Source organism: Chenopodium quinoa, unplaced genomic scaffold, assembly GCF_001683475.1.
Source record: "Chenopodium quinoa cultivar QQ74 unplaced genomic scaffold, ASM168347v1, whole genome shotgun sequence".
Taxonomy (NCBI): domain Eukaryota; kingdom Viridiplantae; phylum Streptophyta; class Magnoliopsida; order Caryophyllales; family Amaranthaceae; genus Chenopodium; species Chenopodium quinoa.
This window is the reverse complement of record NW_018745650.1, coordinates 5,499,068-5,521,180: the sequence shown is the minus strand read 5'-3', so window position 1 is coordinate 5,521,180 and position 22,113 is coordinate 5,499,068. Positions and strand designations below refer to the sequence as shown.

The 22,113-nt window shown below is 38.8% G+C and overlaps 1 protein-coding gene across 1 annotated transcript; it reads right to left on the bottom strand.

Annotated features, from left to right (window-relative positions):
- Positions 1-537: 537 nt before the first annotated feature.
- Positions 538-6,696, bottom strand: LOC110716808 (ribosome maturation protein SBDS-like). The gene is made up of 5 exons (XM_021895448.1): positions 6,457-6,696; positions 5,640-5,769; positions 5,353-5,553; positions 4,930-5,097; positions 538-1,233 (listed from the first exon to the last, which is right to left on the bottom strand). Exons 1-5 carry the CDS (start codon positions 6,588-6,590, stop codon positions 787-789), a joined length of 1,080 nt encoding a protein of 359 aa, XP_021751140.1. The 5' UTR covers positions 6,591-6,696; the 3' UTR covers positions 538-786.
- Positions 6,697-22,113: the final 15,417 nt, after the last annotated feature.

Sequence of the window (22,113 nt, the reverse complement as noted above, 5' to 3'; positions counted from 1 at the left end):
GAATGCCATACCCCTAAATCCCTGATGGAGTTATATGATCTTCAACAATGGGATCTTGGGTACTCTCATTTTCATCACCACCCAATTTAAAATTCACTGCTCAAATAGTTCAGGCATTTTACCAAAACCCAAATCCAGGTCACCCACTAATGTTGAATTTTACCTTAATCCATTTTCTACCTGCACAAGCTCCTAAAATTTGTTGAGGCAAGCCTCATCACCAACAAAGCTGATGCCAGTGATGATTCCTCGGTTTCCACTTTCCTCCATATTAACCAACTCTTGGTATCCAACATGATTATTATCCGCCATTGTAGGAGAAAGAAAGTGAAGATTGAAGAGACATGGCAAAGCCACCCAAAGTGAATACACTGAGATTTTCAGGGTATATGAAAGCCAACAGTGGGTATACCATTACTGTACCGGTGTAGGCTGTCTTTCTGAATATCTATTTCACGTGACATTAACAAACTCAAGCATGATGTACATTATATTAATGTAAACCTAGTTTATTATAGTGTTTACCATGAACAAAAATATCACAAAAATTAAGGCAAACTTGGCAGTAAAAAGGTTAGAATCTACAAATATATTCGAGAATTTGATAAGCATAAAGGATTACTAAAGAAACATACTGCTCAGATTCACGTACTCCTTTACAATGTTACACAAATCTTATTGGTGATGTCAAAATTTGTACATAAGCACGTCTTCTCGTAAAACCAGTTCCACTATAGCAGCATCAGTACAGTAGGCACAGAATAGCAAGATGAGATTCAAGATTTATTAAAACGAGTATTCCTTGAGATCTTCCTTTGAGTCGCCAAATTCCACATCAGGCAAACATTCGTCAGCACTAAGGGGAGGAAGGTTTCTAGTCTTGCGCTTAAGGTTATGTCTATGCCATTCACTCTTGAAGTGCTCTCTATATTGTTTTGCATCACCTACCACGGCGTTGCATGTGCTGCATTTGGTTTGCTTCACTTCCAGCTCAGAAATTTTAGTACTACTTGAAACCGACTGCTTTTGTAACCTCTCACTTAGCTGATGAACAGAAGGTTCTGCAGGTTCCTTGGGCAGGCTTGGTGGAATGTCTTCATTGAATTCATCAAAAGCATCAACACCAGTATCTCCCTCTGCATGAACAGAGACAGCAAGAATTTCTAGCCTTCCTTGTAGATTCCTCACAAAGCTATCAAATTCTCGGAATATACCTGGATCCAATTCACAAACCTGCACTTGTAAATCAGAACACGTGAATATCATGGTAAAAATTTTGAGCTTATAATTCCTGTCTGAGCAGGAATTCAGGAAATAAGCAGCCCTCACACATTATTATATTAGCATACGTTGACAGGCTGACAGCAATCTCCTCAAGTCCATTTTCATGTGCTCGCAAAAATCCCATCCCTCCAAAAACTAATACATAATATTTAAACAATAAAGGTATTGGAAAAGGCTATTCTATACTTCGTATTGGTCAAGGCAAAATTTAAAGTCAATAAAAACATAACAACAATCATTACAAGTTGAGCACCTAAAGGTTGTAGTATGTCTCAATGCAGGGATGATTGACCAATGGGCCAGAGAGCAAAATAACTAAGGCCTCAATCTAAACAACACTAATGAAAGGCTAGTCTGACTAAATATTTCCAGAAATTCTAGTATATTGGCTTAACTCATATCATGAAGCCAAAGCCAAAACTACAGGAATACACTTACAGATTTGGTAGCAAGTAGGGCTCCACTCCAGTATGGTTGCATCTAGCTCAAGCTATTGAAGACTTTTATCTGTCCTTGCCTAACCCAAAAGCAAGATTAATCCCACCCATTTATAAATCAATTAGCAATTTAGCATCCTTTACTGCTTCCAAAACACGATTTGCTCTCTCTATTCCCACATGAAAGGGGTCATTCATGCTAGACAGCACCAAATTGACCTAATATTTTTGTTGGCTAGTCTGTCTTCTATCCTTTCACTACAGATGTTGCCTTCTATAGATTTGTAACCAACACCCAGAAGTACGATCCACATACTGAACATGCTCAAGCCAATGTGTAGAATAACAAGGTGAATTGATGGAAATTTCTACTGGTTCAATATGAATCAGCACCACTTGCAGCAGTCTATGAAGGAAAATAATGTTGGATTGTTACCTCAAAGTCTATGCCATGATTTTAAAGGAGCTCAAGAGCAGTGAAACAAATGCACAATACCTTAACTATATGCCCTAGATTACTTGACCAAGGCTTTGTAACAGAATATTAATATTAGGCCAGCTTTCCATGCTAGTGGTAGGGAAAGATAATTTGCCATGTACAAGATCTTTCAGCAGACAGCACTAATTATAGGATCAAGATACGTAAACAATGAAGCAGTGTAACACTGCTGAGAGTTTGGATTTTGGGGGGATATAACTACCCCCAGATGGTCTTTCAGAAACAATCTCTTTACTAGTTCCCAACAGATTTAATGTGCGGTAGTGTACATCCAAACCTTCCTACACCCTACCAATAAAGGGATCAGCGTCGATTAGTTAATGATTTTGTCATATGGTATCCAGAGTATGTCATATGGTATCCAGAGTTTATTCATTAGGATATTGATCGTTTATGCCTTGGGTTGAACATTCAGCAAAGGCAGATCAACTTACACAAAGCGCAATAACAGATTGCGCTTCATTGATTAAAGATTTGAAATAGCAAGAAGAAGTTTGTATAGACAGTTCACTGAAATTCAAAAAACAGATAAGCTGGCAGGTGGAAAAGGCGTTTCAAATTAAAGTTTAACTATAATATGATCAAGTGTAACAGCAGACTTCACAGGGATCAGCACCCCTCTCAATTTTTTCATGGAATATTTGTATAGCAGTACACTATTTAAACAATTTAGAGTGATATAAATACTTCCTATTAAAAAAATATTGCAACACTAACTTCTTCACTGTTCACATATTAACTTTAACCGCTTTTATTTTTTATTAATGGAAGGAAACGTTATCAAGTAACATGTTAGATTAGTTTCACCGTATATTTTCATAATATTAAATTTTAATGTTCTTTACAGTAATTATTTGCATATGGAGAGAGTTAGGATGGAAAGAGTGTGTAAAAAAAAAGGTAGATAAAGTAAGAGATTATAAAAAATAAGTGGATAAAGTTAGACATTGTGTTTTGATTTTATGGTTTTTATATGTCATGGTAGGACCAGGTTTTGTTAAGTAGTTTCGCATGTAATATGATTGTTTGAATGATAGGAAATTAATACTCATTGATTTTGATTTCATTGATCTTGGGTGTTGTTTGGTTTGAGTATTATATTTGTTTAAAAAAGGTTGTAATAATGAAGGATTTGTTCGTGATTGTATAACATTAATATCAAAGGTTCATCATTCATAGCTTATTTCAAGTTAAGTAGGATCAATTAAGGGTTATACATTTACCATAAGTGGCTTAGAGGACGCAGATATTACAAAATTGGTCTCTATTTCTTGAGCAAAGTATTACGATTTATCCTCCCAACAAGTGGAGTGCACGCAAAGTCACTAAAGAGGAATCTTAGTCTTCTAATATTACAATATGTAATAGACTCAAGATTGACTGATTTTACTCGCACAAAGAACAAAAAATTAAAGAGAGAAAGGTTGAATCTTTGATTACATATATTGAAAATGGGGGTTTGTACAAACTAGCAACTTTAGGATGCCAAATCTCTAATAGTGACTTTAGGTCACAGCTATCCTAATAGCGACTTGAGGTCACAACACTACTAATAATTCACTCAGAAATCTGCCTGCCTCTTCCTTTCCCTTCTCTATTAATAAAACTAAAGACTATTAACATAATAATACTAGACTACCATAACACCTTTATTTATTATACAATATGTATATATATATGAGCAAAAGAGTAACCCCAACACATAATCATATTAAAACTGAAACATCAAGATAGAGTCAATCTAGAAATCTATAAGTATTACCAAAGATTCTAGGACCTCCTATTCGTCCTCATCAACAAAGTTGTATCTTCTCTAATCATTGGTATTCTCACTCAGCAGCGTTAGTCATAAGAATCTAATACTTGAACCAATCTTATTTGGGTATAGATTGAGACTGAATATTTTTTGGATTTTTTGTTTTGCCCCCAAAAATTAAAGCATTTATATAGAAAAGGCCAAACTAACAGCAGCCACCTTGAGTATTAGGGTAGGAGAATCAATTTGAAGCAGAATAACTTGCTGCTTCCATTTTTATACTCCTTTCTCTCTCTCCTATCATCCATAACATGTTATGACTAGTCCTATTAGAAACTTGATTTGTTGAAAGCTTATAGTAAGTTGCTACTGAGATGAATATATAACAGGGGATGATATCAGATATTCGTTGATGATATGCAATGGATAGTTACATGTATAAAAGAAAAGCTATAGACGGTGGAGGAGATGAGAGGAAAAGAGCACTTAAATGAGAAAGAGGTAAGCAGATGAAGGAGGAGGTCTGGAATTTCATTCATAAGGGGAGGGGGTTTAGGCATAGTATTTTAGGAAATTGAGGAAAAGAATTTGATACCGCGGGTTATGAGGTTTCACAATCAAGATAGCTTAACCAATTTTTGGGTAACCAATTTTAAAGTAGCACATACCAAATGTCCCCTAATTGTTACGATAATTAGGCACATTATCTTCAAAGATGATCTAACTCCCAATGCTCCCAAAGTCCCAAATCATTCAAATAACACACCCAAAAAAGTATTATTGAAGAAACAGGCTCAACTCCAAATAAAGTTGCAGGAATGAAAAAAAAAAAAAAAAAAAAAGGGGAAATTTAGAGCTGCAAACATAACAGTCAAGCAAAAAATATATAAACAAACGATATCAGGTCTGTAAAATTAGGAAATGAGATGCACTGATGTAGAGAACAAACTTACAACTGAAAGTTGATTTCCAGATTCCTCTTTTGACACAATATCCCCATGCCCTGCTTCTAGCTTCTCCTTGATAGAGGGAAAGCTCTCTGGAGAAACAGTGATTCGAAGCCTCATTGGAGATCTTTTAATGGGAAATTTCTGCTGAAGCTGACGGATAACCTCTAGTGCCTACATTAAGTTCATAATAAAATGAGGAACTCATTTACATAAGAAAAAGCATGGACTATTTCAGGACTAAGATAAAGTTGCAATTCAATAATCAAAGGCATTAGCTTAACAAAGATGCAGAACTATACTAATGACTCTAACAACAGAACAAGTCAAATCCACAAAGCAAGAAATTAAAATTGTGAGAACAAAAGAATGAGATGCTAGCAATTCAGGGAAAGGAAATTTAAACCAATGAATCGAAGAACTGCTAACCTGCTTCTTTGAACTGCTATGGGGATCAACAGCATAGTGGATTTCATGCATCAAACGTTCAATCATACTAATTGTATAAGGATGCCTGGTCTCGGGATTAATAGTCTTCTGCATGACAATAGTTGCAATATCCCGAAATTGACTCGATAACTGGGCCTCCCTCTCTTTCCCTGCAACTTGAAGCTCTCCTTTCTCCAAAATCTAACAAAAATAAACTTGTATCAAAAGACCAGCATCCCTACAACATTAGAGTTTCAAAATTAAAAGGCAAAGGTAATCCTGCACACCTCCAAACATATCTTTGACTGATCATCTGTCCCGAAAGCAGCAACCAAATCCTTAGACTTGGCTAGGACTCCTTTTGACACATTCGAATATACAATTTGGGATTGCAATACTTCATCTATATCTTTCTCTCTGTTTCAAAAATATTAACAAACCCAAAAGAGTTCACATTTAAGGAGCAATTGATAAACCTATTGTTACATCAAATTTCAGCAAATCAAAAACTCGCAAAGTGTTTCAATAGGTATAACCCCTACTTTCTTCCTAATCAACTCATTTATCAACCAAAACTTTCTTGTCTGGCCACACATCCATATATCATACACATCTCCGCCACATACATTTTAAAGAGAAACATGACAATGTTTCACATCAATTCCTTACCACATAATAGTGCATACCATGTGATGAAATCCTAATAATAAGACATACAAACATTGTTATTATGTAAAATATTTTTTGGATTAGCCTCGTTTAATAATAACATCATTTTGTAATTTAATTAGTAGAACATTAATACAAATAAAATGGGTAAATTCTTGAAGGTAAAACCCAAAAAGAAAAATTTTAATTAGTAGAACATTAATACAAGTAAAATGGGTAAATTATTGAAGGTAAAACCCAAAAAGAAAAATAAATACATGCTACAAAACACTCATCAAATCAAAGCAATTCATTCATATAAGTAAGAAAGAACCCTAATCAAATTTGACCCAACATTGAATTAGAAAGAAACACAACCAAATGAAACATAGAGTTGTAAACCCAATCAAAAATTCATTTCAAAAGTAAAAACTAAAGAAAGAGAGAGAAGATTACACGCCAGAGCGCCAAGAGAGGACTTTGTTCTTGTAGCAAGCAATTTCAAAGCGGTTGCCATGCTTCTTCAATCGAACGACGGCAACGTTTGTGAGGCGCTTCTGGCCTATCGGCTGTAACAACGTCCTCGACATTTTATTAGCTTTTTCGACCTTGGCTTTCTCTCACCGCCGCTGCTGCCGCCGCCTACAAAACTCTTAGGTAGGACTCGTAGGAATTGTAATGTGCTTGCTATATTTTCTGAAAAAGACATGATGCTCATAAATACGGGTTTTATAACCTGGGCCAACGGGATTCATTTTACAGTACAATTTTTGTTTGTACGCGTGTCCATATTCTTTATTTAAAAAAAAAAAATAAAATTACTCCGTAAATTGTACATACAACTAGTATTGTGCTCCGGGCGATGCCCGGTTTGTTTACTAATAAGATTAACATTTTATTTAGATGTCAATTTTTAAAACAATCATTGATATAAACAATGTTATGCAAGAAGTGTATATCTCTTTTGATTTAGGATATTTGTACGTTGGATATCATTGACTTGGGAAAAATATCTATATTATTCGAATTTGCTACTCATAATTTAATAACCACTTGATAATCATATTTGTAAAAATAAAAATATATTACCGTAGCTCGTAAAGTTGTACCATCGCCCAAAAAGTTGTGATGATATAGACTCCTAGAGTTTTAGTGAGTTGCTTTTTTTTTATTATTATTTATTTATTTATTTATTAAACATATAAATATTTTAACTCTCCTAGTACGTTATAATTTGATTACTTTTTTCTATTCCATTTTTTTTTATCTTACCTAAAAACAAACTCTAATACAGTAACTTTTTATCTTAATAATAAATCTATCAAATTCGCTAATTTTAAATAATCGAGTCAAATAACCCGTAATTGTCGCGACTTGACGAAAAGCCAAGATGCCAAGTTTTAATGTCTCGTTTTAATTGATTAAAAAATATCATAAATGAATCTTATTTAATTCGTATTTTTAAATAGAATTTTATGATATAAAAGTAATATATTTATAAGATATTTATTTGAAAGTTACAATCTATTTTATTCATATGGAAAATTAGAAATCGTATAAGAAATAAAACTCTAAATAACTTTCTTATCCAAAAAATCTATCTTAAATTCAACTTTTTTATCCTAAAAATCTATCTTGATTAAATTCGCTTATCCAGCGTCAGAAGTGTCGTATTAAATCTTATATGTCGTCGATGTGGCACGACACTTTGTGAAAAGTTATCATACCAAGTGTCACTGTCTCGTGACCTAGCTAAAAGTTTAGCTTTATACATTATGTTGGGCTTTGCGGTGTATGACACCACGCGAAAACAAAACCCACAAAAGGATCGCATGCATAATAATTACAACATAACAGCATATCATGTTGTTAATGAAAGCATAAGCAAATAAAGAGAAGAAAGAGAAAGAAAGGATAAGAGTAGCTCACCCTTGACGCGTGCTTCGCTCGTATCACGAGGTCGGACTTGGAAAACCTCGAGACTCGCAAGTGCAAGCCCTCCAACGTCTCACACCCTCAGCTCGTGCCCGAACCGGCCCCTTCCCCGTAACTTAGACGGGGATAGGCCAAATAAAACTAGAGCTTTACGAACTTAAGGCTTTCTCACTCTTTTGGGAGATACCTTTTGAGTTCAACTTAAGTGAGAAATCCCAATTCACAAGGTGGGTATTTATAGGGAAATGCTCCCAAAAACTTCAATTAACTTTCCATGTGGGAGAGTTGTTGAAATGAGAAAGTAAGCGATTAATTTAATTCCAAATTAAATTAAATAGCATGAACAAACAATTAAACGACACTTGGCACAAAACTAAGGAGGCAATAGGTAAGGACCACAAAGGAGGAGGACCACTTCTTCAGCATACCCAGCCTCCCCTCACTCTCAGCCAGCTGGCAGCCCCCTTGGGCTCCAAGGCAAACCTTGCTGGCGGCCTGGCCCCTTGGTTGGGCCTGCTAGCTGCTGCCAACCCAGCGCACGCGGTTGGCTAGTGAGCTAGTGCGCGTACCTGCCTGCTAGCGTGCGGGCTGGCACACACACGCAACACAAGGCTGCTAGCCATGCCCCGCATGGTGTGCTGGGTTGGTTGTCATGTTGTGCGCAAGACTAGCCGGTCTAGCTGCCATGCTTGCGACATTAGCTAGCCATCCTTGGCCTACCCCCGCATAGTTAGCACCATGCTAGACCAATGCGGGGCCACGACCAAGGTTTTGACCCTCGCGTCGTATAAATCATTTTTCTCGTCTTTGTCGATTCCAGAAATCGACTTGACGCTTGACGCTCGGCTTCGACGCTCTAAGTTCGGAATCTGATGTCGTAGTTCGTAAAATCTCTATCGACTTATTTAATCCTTCGGATTAATTCGTCTCCATTGTTCGGTTACACGATTGGGTGTGACCCGCCCGAAGGGTTCAGTCAAGAACAAGTTGTAATATTAATTATACATTAATATTACTGATCGGAAGCGGCCTCCGACTAGGCATTCCAACCACTTGACCTCACTGAATATATAGCTTTTCTAATTAGTTCTGAACCCTCTATCGGAATAATACACTTGTTCGAAGGACACCATTCCTTTCATATTAGTTTTATGATATTATAATTCCTTGTTTCGTAATAATTGTAAATTAAGTATAACATAAAGTTTTAGGAAAATTATAAGAGAGGTTCTACAAGAGGAATTTTTTTATAACACATATTTTAAAAATTGGATACACAGTAACACTTTTGTAAATCAGCCCAATACTAGTTATGTTGTCAATTTTAGCTTGCACGTGTGAGCTTCTCTTTTTTCTCTGTCGGTTGCAGCCGTGAAGGTGGTGGTGTTGTGGAGGCTGGTTGTGGTGTGGAGAGTGTGAAGAAGATGGTGGTGTAGAGGGTGACTGTGAAGGTGAAATACCCCGTATTTTTATACGTATTTTAATTTAAAATATTATTTTATGAAGTATTTAAATAATTCGAAATGAATTATGTATAGGGGTGTACACCGGTCCAAAATCGGACCGGACCTGGACCGGACCTGTTTGGACCGGGGACCTGAATTAGGGAATTTTGAGGACCGGGGACCGGACCTGATTCAACAGGTCCGGTTCCGGGTCAGACCTGAAAAATCAGGTCCGGTCCGGGTTTAGACCCGAATAGACCTATTTTTTTTTCGTTTTTTTAATAAATAACCTGTTGGAAATGAAGAAATTTGCTCTAAATCTTTAGGAAAATATACAACCATCGATCAGCTTTTATTTAACCTGATCGAACTAAACTCAATCAAAACTAGAATAATCATAACAATTGCTCAAAATTTGAATTCAGATCTCAAACTAAAAAAATTTGAAATAGATCGTTAAATTAACAAAAACCAAAAGTACGCTGAAATTCTTGAAGCCATTGAGCAGCTTGCATACGAACAACTTCGTCTGGGTGATGATAGAGAGCATTTAGGGCTTCCTTCACTGTGTTCTGAAGCTCCATTCCAGCAACTTTCTCTCTCCTCAAATTCGAAAACAAAGATTGAAATTGAGGTTTTTCGAATTTGGGGTTGTAGAACTTGAAATCTGGCGATTTGATTTGCATCGGACCGTTAGATCGGTTCTCTTCCAGTCTTCCCCTTCCTAATAAACTCGGTTTTAATAGCCATGGTTGCTACTCTTTCCCCTCCACCACACACCGTAATCCAAACCCTAACAACAACTCACCTTAAACCGTCCAAAACAACCACCCAAAACAACAACAAAAACCCCAAACACAACAAATTCACCCAGCTCGCCCAATTCACCCAAAAATTCGAAAACAAACGGAAGAACACCGACAAAAAAACCAAATAAATGAAAAAAAAATTAAAGAACAGCATACTTACCTCTTATAAACATCAATTATGAGTTTTATTTAATAAAATTTGACCGTGAAAACTCTAGATCTAGAATTTTCATGGTCAAATTTGACCATTAAAACCGAATTTACCATGTATAAAGCTCAAACATGGTCACGATAGCATAGAAGAGAAGAGTGTGAATGGAGGAAGAAAGAGAAGAGAGGAGCGTGAATGGAAGAGAGAGAAGAGAGGAGCGAATTGGAAGAGAGAGAAGAGAGGAGAAGGAGGCAAGGAGGGTTTCAGCAAATGGAAGAAGAGTCTGGAAAGGAAGGTTTGTTTAATATATTTTTAAAAAAAAATTATATTTTTACCGGGTTTCAGGTCCAGACCTGAAACCCCCGGTTTTACCCGGACCAGACCGGAAAACCGGAATCCCTGAATTTTAAGGACCGAGACCGGACCTGAATCTACAGGTCCGGATCAGGTCCGGTCCCAACAGGTTCGGTTCAGGTTGGTTTTCAGGTCCGGTCCTATTTATGTACACCCCTAGTTATGGTATTTTATTAATTTAAAAAGGTTTATTTTAATTAAAAGTCCATTTTTAATTTATTTATTTAATTGTTTTGGAAATACTTTATTTTATTATTTAGAAACTTTGGGGCATAATTATTTTATAAAATGGAAGTTTTAAGGTCAATGGAATTTTAAAGAAAGTCAATGACTATTTTGAATAGGAATAGGAATCATTAAGGGTAGAAAGGGAATTTAAGTTAGGAGGGTTTTGAGAGAGGGTATAAATACCCATCATATGAGCAAATTTAACTTTGCCCAAGGTGGAGAATACCCAAAGGTAAACTCTCTTTCTCTTTCCTCTTATTTTCTTTCCCCTTAATTCTTCCCCTCCCCTTTTTCTCACCTCACGCACAACCCACACACCCCCACACCACCGACCGGTGGCCGGCTACCACCACCACCACAGCCAGTCGCGGGAAGGTGGTGTGTCGGCCACTCTCCCCTCCCTCTTGTGCGGTTCGTAAGTTTTTTAAAAAAAACTACTCTCTTTTGGATTTTAATTTAATCCAACCTTGATTAATTATTGTTCTTGGGTGTGTGTGATGATTTTATGGTGTTTTAATAATGATTAATATGTATATAATTTTCAGATTTGTTTTTGAATTAGAAAACTCCAAATTGAAAACCCTAGGTTACTATTGCTTATTGATGGAATTTGATTGTAGTTAATCAAAACTATTGAAATTGATGTTTTTAAACATAAATACAGCAAGTTTATATGTTTTTATAATGCTGGAATTTTTATATGTTTATATGTTTCTTGAATATTACCTATTAATTGGGAATAAAAGTAGGTGGTTTAAATTAATTTTCAGCATATTTTAGAAGGTTGGAAAGTGATTTAAAGAGTGAATATATTGTTGGAAATTTATATTGAATAGATATTAATGTCTCTTTGTATTTGGGTTGTAGGAGACTTGCAAGTGAGTGATTTTGTATAGTCGTGGTGTAGACACCTGATTGTGTCTCCCCAGAAACCAAACCCAATGATGAGTACCTTTCACGTTTTTTATTATTGAGTTAGGCAAAGAGTTGAAAAGTCTCGTGAAGTTTCCTTAAGCCCCGACCATTTCTAACCTTTCCATAAATGTTTTAATTCAAAATCATTTATTTCGTGCCTATAAACCCAAAATCATTCATTTCGTGTCCTTAGAATCATTCATTTCATGTCCAAACCTTAAAAACGTCCAAACCAGATTATTTTGGTCCATAATCCTGGTCCAATTATGGCTTAGTTGGATGGGGTTGTAAAGAGTTTTCCAACGATATATTATAAGCCCAAATCCGACTTATAATGAATAAGTTATGGCCAAAATACTAAACCAGACCCAAACCAAGCCTAGGTGCACCTTACCTACGATCCAATGACTATGTGAGGGTCCAAATACCTTAATCCAAACCCTAAACCAATTAGGATTCATTAGAAACTTCTAGAAGTCTTTAGAAGGTTCTAATCTATCCTTTCCGAAAGATAAAGATCAAAGAGTTTGAAATTAAATAAAATTCTTCTTTTTGAAAATCCTTGTTCTATATGAATTCAAAGACGTCCAAATATGATTTTTTTGCCTTATAATTTTTATCCAAATATTATATGGTTGGATAGCCCTTGAAATTATCTTTCCAATGATATATTATAATCCCAATTCCAAGCTATAATGAAAAAGATATAAACGAAATATCAATCTCTATCCAAAACTGACACCATTCCGCTATTTCGGCCATATCTTTTATTTCATACAAGATATCAATCTGATTCTAATGGGGTTGGAAATTAGACTTTCAGAGATTTCCAACGTTATATTATTTATCTTATTCCGATTTTTGGATCAAAAGTCATGATAAAAACAAAAACCGCAAAAATTGTTGTATGTCGCGCCGCGACAAAGCTGTTGCGCCGCGATGGAAGTTGTTTTACTCTGATTCAAATTCTAACTCTTTTTTTATCCTTCGACCCTCTTTTTTCTTATAAATAGAGGTCGCTTTACCCCGTTTTCAATTATCAACAAGCTTGATCACCAACAATCATCATCTAATCCCTTCTCTTATTCTTTCTCTCTCTCTCTTGATTCATTTCTTAGCCTAGCCTAAACACGTCCTAACACACATCCTTCATACTTTTCCCTAATCAAACACTATACCTCCTTTACGAGCCTTGAATACTCCAAGCCAATCTCGACGTTGCCTTCGACCTCGACGTGAAAGGTTGATAGTTCTGAGGGTTTGGTCCCAAATCTATATTTCAATTCATATTTGATTTATTTGTTTGATTTGATCTTTCTTGAAATTTACTAACGTGTGTATTATTTTGATAGAAAGAGGTACGAGGCATCAAAGTAAGTAATTCGATTACTTAATTATTCCTTTGATATAGAAATCATGCTTAGAATATTATTTTAATTCCTAGTATCATGTTAGGATGTTTTTATGATTTCTAGTATCATGTTAGGATGTTGATTATGATTCCTAGTATCATGTTTAGGGTGTTAACTAATATTTCTAATATCATATTTCTATTATCATGTTTAGGCTAAAGCTTTGATCTTTTTTTTATTAGTGACATGCTAAGGTTTGTTATTAATCCATTTAGTATCATGCCTAGGATCTTGCTATTAATAATACTATTATCATGATGAATGTTGTGTCAATTAGTTATATATTGCTTGATTATTCATGATTGATTGTTATTGCTTGATCACACCTCTTCTTGCAGGGGTAAAGAGAATTTGTACTTGAAATTACGCTTAATAAGATCATTAATAATTTGATTTTAGATTAATATAATTTTAATTCAAGTGATAGTCAATAATAGATTTATTTGTGCATTAATAATCAACCGACGTAGATTTAACAGGTTTAGGATTAACTTGATGTATGTATGTTGATCGAAAAGCGCACATGAATATCAAAAGAATTAAGTAGAGGCCGATTTAGGGCGAGTTAAGTCTCTTTTAGGTTGGATTCGTACCATCATCCCCGAATATCCAGTCATGGTTCCGGACCACTATGGAGTTAGCGATCTCCGTGATCGTGAATGGGGTGTAACCTTCACACCTGTGAACGATTTACAAGTTCCTAAAACTTGTTGACGACTCTTTTATCTCTAGTTTCCTTCCCTCTGAACGCCACCATGCCTAAAGCATGATCACAGTGGGGCTCAAAGTTGGGTTTGAAAAATTCCCTACACGTGGCGTTTTGAGATCATATTCGAGGTACGTTCGCGTACTCGCTAATTATTTAAGTGTGTAGAAGCATGCTAGGCTTTGTTTAATTAATTCCAAGGTAGTATCATGATAGGTATTGGTTGGAATTGTTGATTGGATTGATGTTGGTGATTGATTTGTGAAGTATGAATTATTTGAGGTGAATTGTTGGTTGGAATTAATTATGTTTGCATGTTGATTATGAACCACACTTTTATTATTGGCATGATTGAGAACATGTTTAATTAAACTAAATGTTTAATTGAGTTTGGAATATTGAAAGGGAATTTTATTATGGTTCATATAATTTTTATTGATGCTATAAGCATGAGAAAGGAGCTATTTAAGTGTCTATGTACAAGAGGATTAAATTATATTGGTTCCTAAGTGCACTTAAGGTGTTTTGAACACCGAAGGATAGGATTTGTGGTGCGTTATGCGCTAAAGGTGTTATTTAATGTAAAGGTAGTTTAAAAAAGGTTCAACATTAAATTAAATGTGATCACTAATTATTCAGGAATTAAATTGGTATGTTTGATTGCTTGAATGATTAATGATGATTGATTGTGTTATGGATTGAGAGTCATCACCAAGTCTAAAAATATGTAAACAACGTAAAGTGAAAGAGATTACGCACCAAAACTCTTGGAACATATATACCTTGAGTATGAACATATGGGGGGAGTTATGGGGTTTTATATTTAACCATAGCTTCTACTGAGAATACAGGACGCTGTATTTTCCTTTTTATTATGCGTAGGAATTCCACCACTTATGAGTGGTTCTTTTATACTGGCACGGTTAGCTCCCGTGTTAGTACCCTTTTATTGGGGCAGGTTAGGGGGGAAATCCGTTCGATGCATAATAAAATTTAATAAACAAACCATTTGTTATTTGTTGGTTATGTTGTATGTTGTATGCTTGTAAACAGGTGCAACAAGGTAAGTTGTATGTTGATAGGATAAAAGCATGTTAGTGTCTACTATTTACACTTATGTACTCAGCTTTGCTGATTGTGTGTTTGCATGTTTGTTTAGCCTTGTCTTTATCTTGGCCCTACGATGACCCATTTCTAATAGCAAGTAGTGGGGACAAAGTAAAGAGAAGCTTTTCAGGTGATGAAGCATATTCATGATAGGCATGAGTGAAGAGCGAATCATGTTTAATTTTCATAAAAATATAATGTGTTTTATTTGCTTTGATTATTATATATTTGCTTGTGAGACTAACGCAAAGGTTTAAATATTCGTTTTGGGTTTTGATAAGGGGCCTACAATGGTTTCAAGTTGTAGGTTGACTTTATTTGACTTTGTTTGACTTTGGTTTGACTTTACTTTCATTTGGTTTGACTTTTTAAGTTGACTTGTTTTGAATGGTTCTAAAGTGAGTCTTCCACTGTGTGTCTTTGATAATAGCCTTAGCCGTTTTCACGGTGGCGATAATGTCTTAGAACTTCCTATTTCGTATTTTAAAAAAGAGCAAAATAGGTATTTTAAAGGAAAGAAATTTGTAGGGTATTGCAGAAGGTGGTTGTGGTGTTGGTATGGAGTAAGGGGTTGATTGAATTAGGGGGAAGCGGTTGAAAATATTTTAGGGGTATTTAGGTCAATAACCATGTCATCCTGAGTATTTTTATTTCGTCAAATAGTAACCTAGAAAGCACGGGGACGGCAACTCACTGGCGTTTCCCGTATCGGGGACAGGTACGGTACGGGTACAGCTAAAATACGTACCCGAGACCTTTCCGAAAAAATTGGGTACGGCACTAGAATTTGGTTACTGCGCACTCAACATTTGGGTACGTCTTGGGTACGGATCCAAACATATTTGGCGTCCCCAAGTTCATTATTGTCTCTTTTCCATCTTCTCACTTTATTGATCCCTCTTCTCTCTTTGAAGTGAAGACTTAATCGACCACCATCAGTTGCCGACTCAATGCCCACCACCACTAGTCAGGTGGTCTTCTTCTTCACCAGCGACTCAAACCTCCTGGTTTTTTTTCCCCTTTTTTGCCCTGCTACTTTATGCAATCGTGCTTCATAAGTAGGTGGGGGTAAATACTTTATTTTTATATGTGGGTTGAGGGGGTGAGGGAATTGGGAATATCTCCACGTAATTTTTACTTTTGGTTTTTATTTAAATCTGAGATGTTAGCCTTTGACTTTTCTCATTGGACTTTTTTTTTAAGTAATTATCTCATTTAACTTAATATTTGTAGCCCTAAGGGCTATATATAAACATTAAATACACTCTTGAAAATTGTATAAAATTAGGAATTCATGACAAAAACACGCGTAAATCAGTGTAATTAGTGTTTATATTTTTATGATTTCCTAAATTTTTAAGATTTTATAGTGTGTATTTAATGCTTATATGTAGCCCTAAGGGCTATATATACCATTTTCCTTAACTTATTTATTTTTTCTAGCAAGTAATAAATAAAAATAGTAAAATATCTTATAAAAATAAAATGTCGACAAAAAATTTTACAAAAAAAAATAACCATAAAAATTTGATTTTCTGAATTTTTTGCCATATCCGTTTTTGTAAATTTTAATTTTGCCATTTTTCGTCCCCGTACCCGTCCCCATTTTTGTCCCTGTATCGGTCTCGGTGCTATTTAGACAGGGTGTTTGTTTAGAGGGATAGAAGAAGGGGGGTAGAATAAAAGAGGAATGATTTAACAAGTCTTTGTTTGTTTAGAGGGATGGGGATTAGGAGGAGGGATAGGAGGGGGATAAAAAAGGGAATTATCCCTCCAAATTAATAACTAAGGGGGGTGGTATAAGGGATGGGGATTAAATTTAATGGGTAAAAGACATTTCTACCTTTAATGAAAGAGAAGAAGAAGAGAGTGAAGAAAGGATAGTAAGGTTAATTTTGTATTTTTATTAGTTGTTCCAATCTAATCCCAACCCATTCCAAACAATGGAATTTTTTATCCTTATCCCATCTATTAGTTCCACCTTCTTATCCCACTTAATCTCATCCCTCCTACCAAACGCCCCGAGAAAGTAACTCCCTTTAATAAACTCTCCAGTCCATAAACTCCAAAGAATGAGAAGGTGGAGAGCTTATCAGAATTAGGGGACCTATTCCAAAAATACACTTCTTCCCTACGAAGCCTTCGAATATTTAATTGCCGAAATTTGCAGAGACTTGGAAGAGGGGGGTTGGAGCATCTCACAATTGAGCTTCTCTAAAGACGAGGTCGATGATGACGGCATGCCTTGGAAATTCCTTCATCACAGTCTCTGTTTCCCATCTATTTTCGAATGCAGTGCCATTAAATCACTTCCTGTTTGGGTCCAATTTAGTCCAATTGGGCCTAGGCATTAAATGATCCAATCAAAAGCCCAAGGTCAAGGTTCAACTCTCCAATTGTGCTAAAGTCAAAGGTCAACCCACAAAGCAAGTCAATTGGGCTAAGGCCCAACCTATCCATTTATGAAGAGGTATAAAAGCCATCAATATTCGGAGATTCGGATTCTGATTCATTGATAGATTCACATGTTCATTTATACATTCTCATATATTCCATCAAAGCCTCAAGCAACAAACTCTCTTGCATAGTGTTCTCTTTTTACACATTGTACTGACTTTAGCATCGGAGGGGCCTTCCTCGGCAACACCCCCGAGGCTAGTTTACGTGTGTTTACTGTGCAGGAGACCTTCGGCTCAACATAAATTGGACCGAATCCAGTCTTCTCCGTTTCAGCGGACCTTCGGCGAGGTCCCATTGTTTTCACCCGAAACAATTTGGCGCCGTCTGTGGGGAAGACTTTCAAAAATCTTTAAGCCAATTATCTTGCAAATATCTTAGCAGCAATGGCTAAGAACCGCAAGAGCAAAAGCCTCCGTCAAGGAGCGGGCGAAAAGCCTAAAACCCCTACACCATCACCCTCGCCGGACCGGAACTCTCCCATGGGTGCCAGCTCGGGGGAGGATCATACAGGGAGGATTCCCTTTCTCCCGTAATTCATGACTCTCATTATAGGCCGGGTCACTCTCGGTCTAGCAGGGGTGAGTCCGACCATAGGACACATTCAGTGTCCCAAAGCCAACCATCGGCTGCGCGCCCTCATTCCCACACTCGGCCAAGGACCCCTTTGACGGGGCCCAGCTCGGAAGAGGTGGCAAGAGCGCTGGCAGTACTCATGGAGGCGATGAGGGCACAAAATATGCCACCACCTCGTGATCGAACTCCTCCGCATACCCGGCATCAGCGGAGGAAGTTAGACCATGATGGTGGGAAGCTTCCTTCCTTCCGGGAACTGGAAGAGTGGGAGGAGGATTCCTGGAAAACTGAAAAAGAGAGGAAAAAGAACCCTCAATTTTTCAAAGGATCCTCAACCTCCCGACCAGAAACGCATAAGAGCAGCAGCTCAGCTTCTCGGCCAGAATCTACCCACCGAGAACCTGAGACTGTTCGCCGAAGCGTCCTCGACCGACTCGGCGGCAAGGAACTGAGCGTGCGCAGTCGCCTCTCGTTTCCTGCAGCCGAGGCCCAGACTTCCCAGCCAGGGACGAAAACCACTCCTACCTCTCTAAGAGGGCGGAGCGCGGTCCCTTCGGCCAGGAACAAGGGCAAGGCCAGGAATAATTCCGCTTCTTTTGCTTAACTGGTCGACACGTTGGGTCAACATTAAGCTTATGGGAGATGAGGTCTGAACTTATCCCGGGCATATCAGCTGCCGAGAAAGCAAACACATCTTTGTTGTCCCGAAGGAGCTGAATAAGTTCACAACGGGTGTTTGGATCAAGGTCCATCCCGATTGCTACACATTTCTCAATGTCTCCTTCGGCCAACTCAATTGTTTCAGTCTGCTGGTCCATGTCCATTGCTGATGGACTGGACTCCTCATAATCTGGTCTGCTGCCAATGTCAGCAGGTGTCCCAGTCTTTTTGTTCATCGGCTGGCTCTCTGAGTCTTGCGGCTCAGCTGAAGAGCTAGCCTTTTCCCTTTCGGGCCCTTTTTCTCTGGGCACAGATCCTTGGGCCGAAGCACTTAGGCCCTTTGGCTTTTTTGTGCTTGGCTCTCTTTCTTTTTCTTTCTCCTCCTCATCCTTGTCGTCATCTGGGCGACTACTGGATGGCTTGAGGTAGTTGCACCTTCGGGCGTCCTTTTGGTTGCCCTGTATCCTTTCGGGGAAGCCGGCGTCTGAGATGTAAATCATCAGCTGATGATAAGTTGAGACGACCCCTTGGATCTCATGAATTATGGGTCTCCCCAAAATCACGTTGTACACTGAAGGAGCGTCAATGACCAAGAATTCAATCATGACGTTCCTGGCTGCCTCGTCGCAGCCAATGGTGACAGGAAGTGTCACCTTCCCATCTGGATAAGTTGATGCCCCGTTGAACCCGGATACCGGGTAGGGTACCGGCGTAAGGTGCTTGGGCTTCAGCTTAATTTGATTGTAGGCCTTTCGGAACAGAATGTTTGCTCCACTGCCACCGTCAACAAGGACCTTACTGACGTCGTGGTTGGCCACCGTGGCGATGATCACCAACGGATCCTCGTGAGGGAACGCTATTATTCCGCTAATAAGAACCGAGACATTGCAGCCGAGGTCAAAAAATTGCTGGAGGCAGGGTTCATCGAACCTTGCCAATATCCAGAATGGCTGGCAAATGTGGTGATGGTTCAGAAGCCCAATAGTACCTGGAGGATGTGCGTTGACTTCACGGACCTAAATAAGGCTTGTCCGAAGGATTTCTATCCCTTGCCGAGGATCGATCAGCTAGTCGATTCGACAAGTGGCCATGCCTTGCTTAGTTTCATGGACGCATTCTCAGGGTATCATCAGATCTTCATGCACCCCGACGATCGAGCAAAGACAGCATTCGTCACGAACGCTGGGGTGTACAATTACAAAATGATGCCCTTCGGATTGAAAAATGCGGGGGCAACCTATCAAAGGCTGGTGGATCAAGTTTTTGCCGATCAAAAGGGCCGAAACATGGAAGTCTATGTCGACGATTCGATCGTCAAGAGCAAAAATTTTGAGGACCATGTAAAGGACCTGGCTGAAACTTTCGCCACCTTGAGAAAACATCAAATGAAGCTGAATCCGAAGAAGTGTGTCTTCGGCGTGAAGTCAGGGAAATTCCTTGGGTTCATGGTCAGCAAAAGGGGGATTGATGCCAATCCCTCCAAAGTCAAAGCGGCGCTCGACCTTCCTGAGCCGAAAACGAAGCGGGATGTTCAGCGGCTCACCGGAAGAATGGCAGCCCTCTCGAGGTTCATTTCAAGAGCTTCGGATAAGGGGTTACCTTTCTTCAAAGCCCTGAAACTCCCGAAAACAAAAGAGCTTGTTTGGGAGGAAGAGCAAAAAGACGCCTTTAAACAGCTTCGGGAGCATCTGGCTCAACTCCCAACGCTGGCTAGCCCAGCTGAAGGAGAAACTTTGTACCTGTATGTGGCCGTTAGCCCAGCCACCATCAGCGCAGTATTGCTGAAGGAAGAAAGTAAAAGTCAGCAACCGATCTACTTCGTCAGTCATACACTGACGGATGCCGAGACTCGCTACCCTCTACTCGAGAAAGTCGCTTTCGCGGTAGTAGTAGCTGCTCGGAAGCTGAGACCCTATTTTGATTGCCATCAGATAGTGGTCTTAACTGATCAGCCGTTGGAAAAAGTTCTCGGCAAGGTTGAAAAATCTGGTAGGCTAGCCAAGTGGGCTTTTGAGCTTACCGAATTCAGCATCAGTTACCGTCCGAGGGCTGCCATTAAGGCTCAAGCTCTAGCGGATTTCTTGGCCGAATGCTCATACCAAGAAGCGCTAGACAATGAAAAGAAAGTCTGGACCGTGTTTACGGATGGATCTTCCACCGAAAACGGTTCGGGGGCAGGAGTAGTGATAACATCTCCTGAAGGCAAATCCTTTGAGTATGCACTAAAATTTTCTTTTAAGGCCTCGAATAACGAAGCCGAATATGAGGCAGCAATCGCTGGCCTAGAATTGTGCATCTCCCTGGAAGCTGATCATGTCTGCCTGAAAACAGACTCTCAGCTAGTTGCATATCACATCAGCGGCAGCTATGAGGCCAAAGAGCCCTCCATGATAGCTTATCTCGCCAAGATTAAGTCAGTCATTGCAGAGCTGAAAACTTTTGAGGTTCAGCTGATCCCAAGGGGTCAGCGCAGCACACTTCAGGTGCTTCGTCGACACTTCTCTCTCGACGCACTTCTACATATACAGATCTGTTCAGCTCGGTAAGAGATGAACTGGCAAGTTTTCTCCACCCACCATGGGTAGGGGCGGTTCTTTATCATGGCCGAAGCAACTTCGGCATTCTCCCATTCTGAAAACCCGGGGAGGATATCCCAAAGGACAGCGGGAACTTCATCATCCCGTCCAGAAGCGCTCGGCTCCTCCGTTCTCTGAGGAGGAGCCGAGGAAAGGGGAGTCGCCCTAATCCCTTCAGCAGGGTCAGACTCTGGCCTTTGTCCATTCCAGGTCCCAATCCTGTTCCTAGGATCGGGAATCGGCCTTGCTCTTCTTGGAGCACGGGCTCTACCTCTAACTCCTCTTGCCATTGATTATTTCGGAAGCTGAGACCCTATTTTGATTGCCATCAGATAGTGGTCTTAACTGATCAGCCGTTGGAAAAAGTTCTCGGCAAGGTTGAAAAATCTGGTAGGCTAGCCAAGTGGGCTTTTGAGCTTACCGAATTCAGCATCAGTTACCGTCCGAGGGCTGCCATTAAGGCTCAAGCTCTAGCGGATTTCTTGGCCGAATGCTCATACCAAGAAGCGCTAGACAATGAAAAGAAAGTCTGGACCGTGTTTACGGATGGATCTTCCACCGAAAACGGTTCGGGGGCAGGAGTAGTGATAACATCTCCTGAAGGCAAATCCTTTGAGTATGCACTAAAATTTTCTTTTAAGGCCTCGAATAACGAAGCCGAATATGAGGCAGCAATCGCTGGCCTAGAATTGTGCATCTCCCTGGAAGCTGATCATGTCTGCCTGAAAACAGACTCTCAGCTAGTTGCATATCACATCAGCGGCAGCTATGAGGCCAAAGAG